At 42.7% G+C, this 11273-nt stretch overlaps 1 protein-coding gene across 1 annotated transcript in view; it reads right to left on the reverse strand.

The window, feature by feature from the left end:
• NAA16 (N-alpha-acetyltransferase 16, NatA auxiliary subunit) overlaps nt 1-11273 on the reverse strand; it is a 65647-nt gene that overhangs the window by 53530 nt on the left and 844 nt on the right. The window contains exons 2-3 of the mRNA XM_075852290.1: nt 8997-9081; nt 7186-7290 (exon numbers count right to left, since the gene is read on the reverse strand). Of these exons, the coding sequence (XP_075708405.1) occupies nt 7186-7290; nt 8997-9081 (190 nt within the window). The remainder of the gene's footprint in view (nt 1-7185; nt 7291-8996; nt 9082-11273) is intronic.

Below are 11273 nucleotides of genomic sequence, written 5' to 3' on the forward strand. Positions count from 1 at the left end.
TGCTGATATTTTAAAGTCAGATACAGTGGAGCAGTTTCGTCGTGCCCTCAAGTATTGACCCTTTGGAATTCCCCGTTTTAGGTTCATAGGGTGACAGCTCTCCCATCTAAGCAAACTATTTGTGGCCGTCTCTTTACGAAACATGTTGGTATGAATATTGCCACCCGCGGCCTTGGATATCACTATATCCAGAAATTTTATTTTATTCACACTAATCTCTGATGTGAAGAACAGACCTTTATCATTTACATTAAGTATTGCAACGAATTCCTCAAACTCAACCTGGGTCCCTTTCCATAGTATTAAAATGTCATCAATGAATCTTATCCATAGTATGATATGCGATACCCATTGTTCCATTTTTTCACTAAAGACACACAACTCTTCCCACCAACCCAGGTATAAGTTCGCATACGTGGCTCCCCATCGCCACTCCCCTGAGTTGGTGGTAATATTTCTGGTCAAATAGGAAGAAATTGTGCTCAAGAACAAATTTAAGAAGAGAGATAACAAATTCATTGTGAGCTGCAAATTGAGTTCCTTTCCCCCTAAGAAAGTGTTGAATTGCTAGACATCCCTGATCGTGTGGGATAGAGCTATACAATGCCTCAACATCTAGGGAGGCCAGTAGAACGTCCTGTTCACATCTAATGCCATCCAACTTCCTTAGAGCGTCCATCGTATCCCTGATGTATGACGGGAGTGACTCCACAAATGGTCTTAGAATCCTGTCAATATACAGGCTGGCATTTTGCGATAGACTATTGATGCCGGAGACAATTAGTCTACCCTTTAATGGTTCCAGCCCTTTATGGATTTTTGGCAAACCATAAAAGGTAGCAATTTGGGGAAAATCAATTAACATAAATCTCATCTCCTTATCACTGATAAGATCCAAAGTTTTAGCAGGACCTACAATACCCTTCAATTGGTTTTTGAAGATAGTAGTCGGATCTGACTGTAGCACCCTGTAACACTGTTTGTCCTGTAATATTTTGTGACACATTGCCTTATATTTGATCCGGTCCATGACCACAATATTCCCGACCTTATCGGATGGTTTGATAATAATACTGTCATCATTCTCCAGCGATCTAAGTCCTGCCACTTCCTCTCTGGTTGTATTGAACCGGCCACATTTAGAGTTATCTAATAACCGGAGTTGATCCTCCACTACCTTGACAAACACATTGGTTCGGGGTATTGTCATTGAGGCGCAAATTTACTAGAAGGAACCCTTAGATCCGTGAATGGACCTTTACCTTCCTCCCTTTGGCCTTCTTCCCATAACCCCTCCAATAGTCTGAGATCAGGAAGTTCATCCTCCGTTAGACCTAGCTCAAGACACTTGCGTCTATCATGTGTCCTAAAAAATGTTTTCCATTTTAATTTTCTACCAAATAAATTTAGGTCCTTCACCCATGTGAATAGGTCAAATCTACCTGTTGGGACAAATGATAGACCCCTCTTGAGTATGGCCACCTCATCCTTTGATAAGACACGTGAGGACAGGTTGATAACCTGGGATTCCTCATCATCCCTACTCGAGCTAGACCTTATAGTTCTCTCCTGTCCCTCAAGAGGTATTCTGAGATGGGGTGGCTTTTGGCTAAAAAACCAGCCCCCCTAGTAGGACCTTTGCCCCTCCCTCTACCTCTTGAATTAACCCGAGTAGGGTAACGGTTCTGTCCCATCCCACCTCTTTGTCTTCTTTGATGGTTTCTACCTAATTCAGAGTTTGAGCATTCTTGCTCTGATGAAGAAATGTCAGTGTCAAGGTCATGTGGTGCTGTCAATCTAGCACTATAATCGAACACCCTCCCCTCCTTGAAGTCAAGGGTGTCGCGTACAAATTGAAAGTGCTTCCTCTCCTTTATATGTCCTGTAAATTTCTCTACTGCCAATTGTAAGGTACTTTCTTTCCTCTCATATTCAAGGTTACTTGCGAATCTCTGTGCAGAAATTATACTATCTTTAAGTTCTTGACTACTTTTAGTAATACACCTTTTCTCCTCCTCTAATAAAATATTCATAAATCTCAGAGAGGATTCTATGGACTCCTTTTCCCACTTTTTCAGGAGTTCCGGTGATCTAATCCTCGCTGCTGGTATTAGAGAGATTCTCAGTCCCCTCGGAACAATTTGATTTTTAATATATGTCTCTAGTGTCTGAATTTCCCACCAAGCTCTTATGTGGTCCTTATAAATTTTTGTTAACTGCCGGAATTCAAGAGGTAGAGGGAGGGGCAAAGGTCCTACTAGGGGGGCTGGTTTTTTAGCCAAAAGCCACCCCATCTCAGAATACCTCTTGAGGGACAGGAGAGAACTATAAGGTCTAGCTCGAGTAGGGATGAGGAATCCCAGGTTATCAACCTGTCCTCACGTGTCTTATCAAAGGATGAGGTGGCCATACTCAAGAGGGGTCTATCATTTGTCCCAACAGGTAGATTTGACCTATTCACATGGGTGAAGGACCTAAATTTATTTGGTAGAAAATTAAAATGGAAAACATTTTTTAGGACACATGATAGACGCAAGTGTCTTGAGCTAGGTCTAACGGAGGATGAACTTCCTGATCTCAGACTATTGGAGGGGTTATGGGAAGAAGGCCAAAGGGAGGAAGGTAAAGGTCCATTCACGGATCTAAGGGTTCCTTCTAGTAAATTTGCGCCTCAATGACAATACCCCGAACCAATGTGTTTGTCAAGGTAGTGGAGGATCAACTCCGGTTATTAGATAACTCTAAATGTGGCCGGTTCAATACAACCAGAGAGGAAGTGGCAGGACTTAGATCGCTGGAGAATGATGACAGTATTATTATCAAACCATCCGATAAGGTCGGGAATATTGTGGTCATGGACCGGATCAAATATAAGGCAATGTGTCACAAAATATTACAGGACAAACAGTGTTACAGGGTGCTACAGTCAGATCCGACTACTATCTTCAAAAACCAATTGAAGGGTATTGTAGGTCCTGCTAAAACTTTGGATCTTATCAGTGATAAGGAGATGAGATTTATGTTAATTGATTTTCCCCAAATTGCTACCTTTTATGGTTTGCCAAAAATCCATAAAGGGCTGGAACCATTAAAGGGTAGACTAATTGTCTCCGGCATCAATAGTCTATCGCAAAATGCCAGCCTGTATATTGACAGGATTCTAAGACCATTTGTGGAGTCACTCCCGTCATACATTAGGGATACGATGGACGCTCTAAGGAAGTTGGATGGCATTAGATGTGAACAGGACGTTCTACTGGCCTCCCTAGATGTTGAGGCATTGTATAGCTCTATCCCACACGATCAGGGATGTCTAGCAATTCAACACTTTCTTAGGGGGAAAGGAACTCAATTTGCAGCTCACAATGAATTTGTTATCTCTCTTCTTAAATTTGTTCTTGAGCACAATTTCTTCCTATTTGACCAGAAATATTACCACCAACTCAGGGGAGTGGCGATGGGGAGCCACGTATGCAAACTTATACCTGGGTTGGTGGGAAGAGTTGTGTGTCTTTAGTGAAAAAATGGAACAATGGGTATCGCATATCATACTATGGATAAGATTCATTGATGACATTTTAATACTATGGAAAGGGACCCAGGTTGAGTTTGAGGAATTCGTTGCAATACTTAATGTAAATGATAAAGGTCTGTTCTTCACATCAGAGATTAGTGTGAATAAAATAAAATTTCTGGATATAGTGATATCCAAGGCCGCGGGTGGCAATATTCATACCAACATGTTTCGTAAAGAGACGGCCACAAATAGTTTGCTTAGATGGGAGAGCTGTCACCCTATGAACCTAAAACGGGGAATTCCAAAGGGTCAATACTTGAGGGCACGACGAAACTGCTCCACTGTATCTGACTTTAAAATATCAGCAGGTGAACTGGAAAACAGGTTCATTAATAGAGGATACCCGAGGCATATCTTAAGAGGGGCCTATCAGAATGCCCTAGGCTGTAATCGTGATGACTTATTGAATCCTAGACCGAAGCAAAGCGATGACAATACCATCAGAGTTATTGGAACGTTTGACTCAGCTAGTTCGGAGGTAAGAGAAATCCTCCAACGCTATTGGGGGATTCTAGAGGCTGATCCGGATATTGGAAAACTGGTGGGACATTCTCCCCTTATTACGTACAGGAGGGGTAGGAATGTCAAGGATCATGTGGTACATAGCCACATGGGTAGACAGGACTCTTCCACTACATGGCTTAATAGTAACCTCAAAGGGACATATAGATGTGGATCGTGTAAGGCGTGTGCCTCTATTCAATGTGGCACGACGTTCAAGAGTATGAGTACGGGAAGAACTTTTGAGAATAGGACCTATATCAATTGTCGAACAAAGGGCATTGTGTATATGATTACCTGTATATGCGGAATTCAGTATATCGGAAAAACCATCAGAGAGTTCAGGAGGAGGATCCGGGATCATATAGGGGATTGCAGAAGGAAGGAGGATACCCCGATATCTCGTCACATATGGGAATTTCATAATGGGGATAGTTCCTCTCTCAGATTCCAAGGCATTGAATATTTGAGACCTACTATGAGAGGAGGTGATATGAATAAAATTATCCTTCAAAAGGAAGCGCAGTGGATTTTTCGACTGCGCACCATTGCTCCCCTGGGCCTGAATGAACAAATTTCGTATGCCTGTTTCCTGTGACACCGTAGTGTCATCCAGAACTCTAAGTTATCGTCTAGAAATCTTTGTACCCCTGAATCACAGTCTGGTTGAGCCTATCTCGTTCATCATATATGATGTGAGGCTAATCGGAGTCCTTGATAGGAACTATTTTTATAATCATACTATTGAAAGGATGAGTGATGGATGCATTATTATCATTGAAAGTCATGGGATTTCACTTTTCACTATAGATGTGTACCACTTTGATAGAGTAATGAGTACACTCTAGTAGGTGTGAAGTATTGAGGACAACGCGTATCGATGTGAAGGGTTGCATCTAGCCCATTGTTAATATATGTCTTTGGAGTATTGACATCTATATATTGACTAGTAGCAGTGATACTTACCTGAAACCTGCCCATTGCTATGAATGTACTCCTCTAACAATTGATAACTACACTGGAATTTGTATGTGCCCGGCTGGTCGTTATAACAACGGGACGCAACCATGGTGTCATTGGACGATTCAATGCCGTGCACTCGGTGAACGCTGTGATCTGGTAATAGCGCGGGGATATGTGCTGGATTGCCGGCACATTGTCTTCTGTACAGGGCTCTGCTCCCATTCTGAGTATTTTATCCCCTATTGAGTAATAGATCCGCTTCTCGGATCTCCAGCGTTACTAGGGACGCTAGTAGTCATATCTATACCTTATTGGCTGCCGATAAAGGGAGGCGTGCCACAATCCTGACAGGTTATGAGTGACGTGTCGGATGTGGATTGGTGGTACGCCGGGGGTATGTCAGTATTGGAGGAGGGCCCTAGCTCTTTATAAGACCGGCACCTCGCCGGCTCGTGTGCGACCATTATATCTTGATCGTGCTCGAGCCGGGAGGTTCATGAATGCACACAACCGTGCGATCCGGCAGCTATACTAAATACTATCGTGTAACACTAATAATCCCTGATGATGTTCCACCAGTAACGGTGGTTCTGAAACGCGTAGGATTAACGATATAGCATAATAACTAACAATTAAACATTTAGTGAATTCTGGTCAGTGATCTTGCAACAGGGTGCTTGTTACCGAATATTGGAGGTCTTGACCTTATTGCTGACCACATCATTATACGTGGCTTTAAGAGCCGGACTAGCGCAGTAGAGCGCAAGGTGTAGCGTGGTACGGCGCTATTACTAATCTATCATTAGGGTTCAGCGAATATATAATAATAGGAGAGACTGGTCTGTGGGTGGATAGTATCTTTTGCCTTCTAGGCTATGTCTCTGCTGCTGACCATTTGATTGAGCCTGTTATTTTGGCTTTAAGGGCCCATTTTAAGACATATCTAAATAAACTTATTTTAATCGTTCAGCTCAGGCAGTAATATATACCACCCATAACTGCCCTTCATACAGTATAATGCCCCCATAACTGCCCTCCACACAGTATAATGCCGCATAACTTCCCCCACAGTACAATGCCCCCATAGCTGCCTCTACACAGAATGACCATATTACTGACTTCCACACAATATAATGCCCCTATACCTGCCACCACACAGGATAATGCCCCCATAACTGCCCTCCATACAGTATAAAGTCCCCCATAGCTGTCCCCATGTTATATAATGCCCCCATAGCTGCCCCGCATCCTAAATACTCACCTAACCCTGTTCCAACGACAAGTGGAGGAGATCCCTCTGCTCCTCTGGTCTGTGCGGCACGGCGCAGACAGGCGCAATGACGTCACTGCCTCGCCTCCGGCGATACAGAGTGAATGGTAGAGCAGGGACCTTACGGTCCCCTGATCTACCACTGGATCCAACTGTATCTGCGTCCTGAAGATGCAGATACAGTTTAAAATGGGAAAAGATTATTGATAAAACCGAAATCCACAAGATGATGTTGAATAATTTTTGCTTAATCGCGGTTTGTTTTTTCCTTTTAATTACCCAGCCCTACTGTACGGCATACTTTTTTTGCAGGATCCCCCCTATTTTATTTTTTTATCGTTTTTATTTTTCCATTTTTAAGTTAACAATAAACTTGTTTTAGATCAATCATACATCACCAGGTAAAATTCAAATTGTGAATTTAAACATACTAATGTATTGTGGAACAGTAACAATCAATATTACATTATCCCATTTGGGAATATATTATCGGTGTACATTCACACAGCCATCACACAAATTACATAGAATATTACATGAGTAAAGTTTCAGCATTAAGCCAGGGGTCCCAACTTTATAATAGGTTTCCCTCTAGCAGCTTATGTTCGTTTATAAAGGGATAGATCAGCATCAATTAAATTGACCGAATACGGTTAAGAAGGAATCTTAGCAGGTCCTCAATTAAGAATATTGATTTCCTGGCCTAGAACTATCTATATAGGATTCTAGAATACTTGGGGGGATAAGATCATTTACTACAACTGCCCGTGTATAAAACAGTCACTGGCAATTGAATAATTTCTTAAGGAGGATTTTGTAGAAGTTTATTGTAGCCCCATCCTAACAAACAAGTAAAAAATGATCAAAAGGATACAGACATGACTCTTAACATCATTGCGTAGACCTTTCCGCACAAATTCATACGCTTCTTCTTTCTTTCCCAGACAATTCAATGTCAATCCTTTCATGGCCAGTGTTTCTGTGAAAAATAAAGAAACGGTTAAGATCAAACACTGAATTTCATATTCCTCAATATTAAAGGGGTTGTCCAGGCACCAACAACGGATGACCTATCCACAGTATAGGTCAACAGTATATGATCGACGCGGTTCCGATACTCGGACCCCGCACTGATCAGCTGCCAGATGTTATGCAGGGTACGCAGTATTCAGAGCCAGAAGTAGATGGCTCCAACCACTTCATAGCGGCCATGCTGTAAAACAGCAACTCTGCTCCTATTCGCTTGAATAAGCGCAGAGCTGCAGTACTGCAGCCACTATTCTGTGGCCGGAGCCATCTGCTTCTGGCATGGACATCTGGTGCCCGGAGGCAGCCGGAGCAGTTGACCGATGCGGGGTTTGGGTGTCGGACCCCCACCAATCATATACGGATGACCTATCCTGTGGATAGGTCATCAGTTGTCCATTCCTGGACAACCCCTTTTTAAGGCTCTGTTCACACAACTATTTTTCTCTGTGTTTCATTTTACAGAATAATTGTAATGAGACTCCGTTAAGGACTTTATTGACTTCAATTAGACCTGTCTTCAGTTAGGCTCCGTTTACATGTGTCGGACTAAAATCCACGTTAAATCTGATGATAATCCTCATCCCATGCATGTCACTGGGGTATCCACAACCCTGTTCACATGCTACAGAAAACTCCTGTATGGATTTTTGTCCACACCACGGGAAAAAAAAAATCAATCAAGGAAAGTAGCATTCCGCATGAAGAAGCCGAGGATTACCCCCATTGAATGACAATGGGGTTTATACATGTGCAGATGTGCTGCACATCTGTGACAGATGTAACAATCTTGAATTGAATTTGCACGTCAGATTTGCAGTATGAACACGTGTGAACAGACCTTTTTCATCAGGTTTCCTCAATTCTCTTCTCTAGCCAGAAAGTGACACGTGAGGAATATAAAGAGCGGCCGCTCTGATGTCACTTCTGATCTTTCATCAGAGACCAGCACTGGAAGGTTATGTCTGATCTGCTGTTGTCGGATAGACTTCTGGCTGTGTGAGACTTGCATGCTCTACCAGGTGATCTCTTGTACATTCCAAGAGAGTGGGCAAGCATGCTTTAAAGGGGCTTTCCCATCAGGGACATTTATGACACATCCACAGGATATGCGGTCCCACCTCTGTGACCCGCACCTATCTCTAGAATGGGGCCCCCTAAACCACGTTCTACGGCTGTGTTCCCGCTGAAGCGTGTGATATCCGACCATGTTAGATGAAAACAGCGTAGTAGTGAATGCCAGTTACGGAAACAGCGTAGCATGTGAGCTACGCTGTTTCCATAACTCCCACTCTCTACTATGGGACTTACAGAAAAAGCGTAGCTCATTGAGATACGCTGTTTTCATCTAACATAGTAGTAAATCACACGCTTCATCGGGAATAAAGAGTGGTAGAACAGGGTTTAGGGGGCCCCGTTCTAGAGATGGGTGCGGGTCCCACGAGTGGGACCTGCATCTATCTGACATTTATGACATATCCTGTGGACATGTCATAAATGTCCCTGATGGGAAAACCCCTTTAAGCTTCTTGGTAATCCAACACAGAACATCATTTTTTGTCATTTTAATAGTAATATAATGTAACAGGATTATAAAAGTTATGAGGAAACATTGCACGTGTTAAAGCAGCATGTCAGGGTGTCAGTCTAGCATTTCACCTCCATGTTCTGCAAATCGGGGATTTGAGAGAATCATCTTACAAAATTTCAGTCCATTCTTATACTGTTTTTGTTCATAGCATTTCTAAAAACGGAAAAAGAAACGACGTTAGTAAAGCAAAGATAAATATATTGTGTCTTTTTTATTGTCCGCTTTATGCTGGAATCACACATGCCGTTTTAGTGCAGTTTTGTAAGGCTGTGGTCTAAGGCCCTACGCACACGACCGTATATTTCGTCCGTAAATACGGACCCATTCATTTCTATTGGCCACGGACACCTTTCAGTACTTTTAAGGATGTGTGTTCGTGCTGAAAAAAAAAATGATGGAACCTGTCCTATTCTTGTCCGTAATTACGGAACGGACTCTCCCATAGAAGCCTATAGGAGCGTCCGTAAATACGGATGGCTACGGATGTGCATCCGTAAACCGTCCGTATTTACGGAAGCGTTGCTCGGTAACCTGTTGGAGACATAATTTGCAGGATCGCTGAAAATACGGTCATGTGCATGGGGCCTAAGGCCTCATGTACACGGACGTGCCCGTAATCACTGCCCGCAATTGTTGGCACGGCTGGCAGCCGACGGCCGCAGTCTGCGTTTTCGGCCCGTAAAATAGGAAAAATAGGACATGCCCCATAATTCCCGGCACTGTTCTACGGCACGGACAACTATCCGTAGCGATACGGAAAGGTATCCACGGCCAATAGAACTGAATGGGTCTGTAATTACAGAGATTTTTTATGGTCGCGTGCATGGGGCCTAATTCATGCCATTTTATACACCAGCCTCATGATGGTAAGACTAGACATACATTGAAAAAGGGTGTTCTAAAAACACAGCCAAATACAGTTACATCAAAGTAAAATTGTCATAAATTTGGTGCATGTCATGTACAAGTTGCTTTCTGGTAACCGGAAACCAGCAGAATTCTGACCTTAAAGGTCCATTACATGAGCAGACATTCGTATTAGCGATTGTTGATAGAATTACCGTAAGCGATCAAATAGCGATTCCAGACAAATATTTATACACAACGTTTTTGTCTCAATAATTGTTAAAAATACAACGTTTGGTTGCCTAGTCAACAATGTTACCTGATGGTTATCAAATGATTCAAGTTTATTTGCTGCAATCTCAGAACATGTTACTAATCATTAGTCTTTTATTTGCACAAACAATTATTTGTACGATCAACGAGCGCTTTATAAACAGACGTTCAGTCGTTACACCTATTCACATTAAGTAATTATCATGCAATTATCTTCTTGTAACCGATTCATGCACATGGGCGTAGCCTTAGGCCCTAATTGTGGTCTATTAACCGCAATAGAGCTTACAGTATGCGCAGTGAATGGCACAGGACCTGTGAACGCGCCATCCGCAGGTTGTAATATAGCCTACATCCCGCTGCAACGGCCGGGATTGGAGTTACCTTTTAGGCCAAATGAACACGATGATTATTACGTGTGGATTTGCCACATGTATTTTTGTGCGGGAAATCTGAAGCGTAATTCAGTACCAGCAAAGTAAATGGGATTTCAAGACATCTCATCTACACGTCAAGTTTTTTTTGATCTGCGGTGCGCATTTTAAAATCGGCTGCATGTCAATTTATCTTGCGTTTCCACGTGGGAATTGTATCTGACCAAAATCCGCATTTATTCCCGCATCAAAATGTAAAATCCGCACCTAAAAAACTGCACTATTATTAGGTGCGGATTTCCTGCTCCAATTTCAGCAACAAGTGCATTTTCTGTCCGGAAATTCTGCAGCGTTTTCCCAAAAGAAACTGACACGCTGCAGATTGAGAACATGCACCGCAGGTCACTTCATGCACGTGTTTTCTGCGTTTTTTCCTCTGCAGCAGGGGGATAAGATTTGTTCAGTCTCCCCCACTTTGTTGCTACTGTAATACACTGTGTGTACATACCCCGGAGGCTGGATTCACATGGGCGGACATGCTGTGGATTACAGTCGCAGCCACGTGGGTGAGATATGAACAAATCCCATCCACATGCTGCTGAACATTTACCAGACGGAAATCAGAGCACGCTGCAGATTTTCATATACGTGGCATGCTTCTTCTGTTCCGGATGTTCACTGCGGTTTTTGATGCATGCTGAGGTGAATCTGCAGCATTTCTATCCCGGGTGAATCCAGCCTATTAGGCCTTATTCACACAGTACAGATTTTGCATGCCTTTTTTTAAGCCAAAACCACAATTGAATCCAGGACAGCAGACCTATATATTTCTAATGTTTAGCTTCCGTTTCT

This window comes from Rhinoderma darwinii, chromosome 2 (genome assembly GCF_050947455.1).
Source record: "Rhinoderma darwinii isolate aRhiDar2 chromosome 2, aRhiDar2.hap1, whole genome shotgun sequence".
NCBI classification, from domain to species: domain Eukaryota; kingdom Metazoa; phylum Chordata; class Amphibia; order Anura; family Rhinodermatidae; genus Rhinoderma; species Rhinoderma darwinii.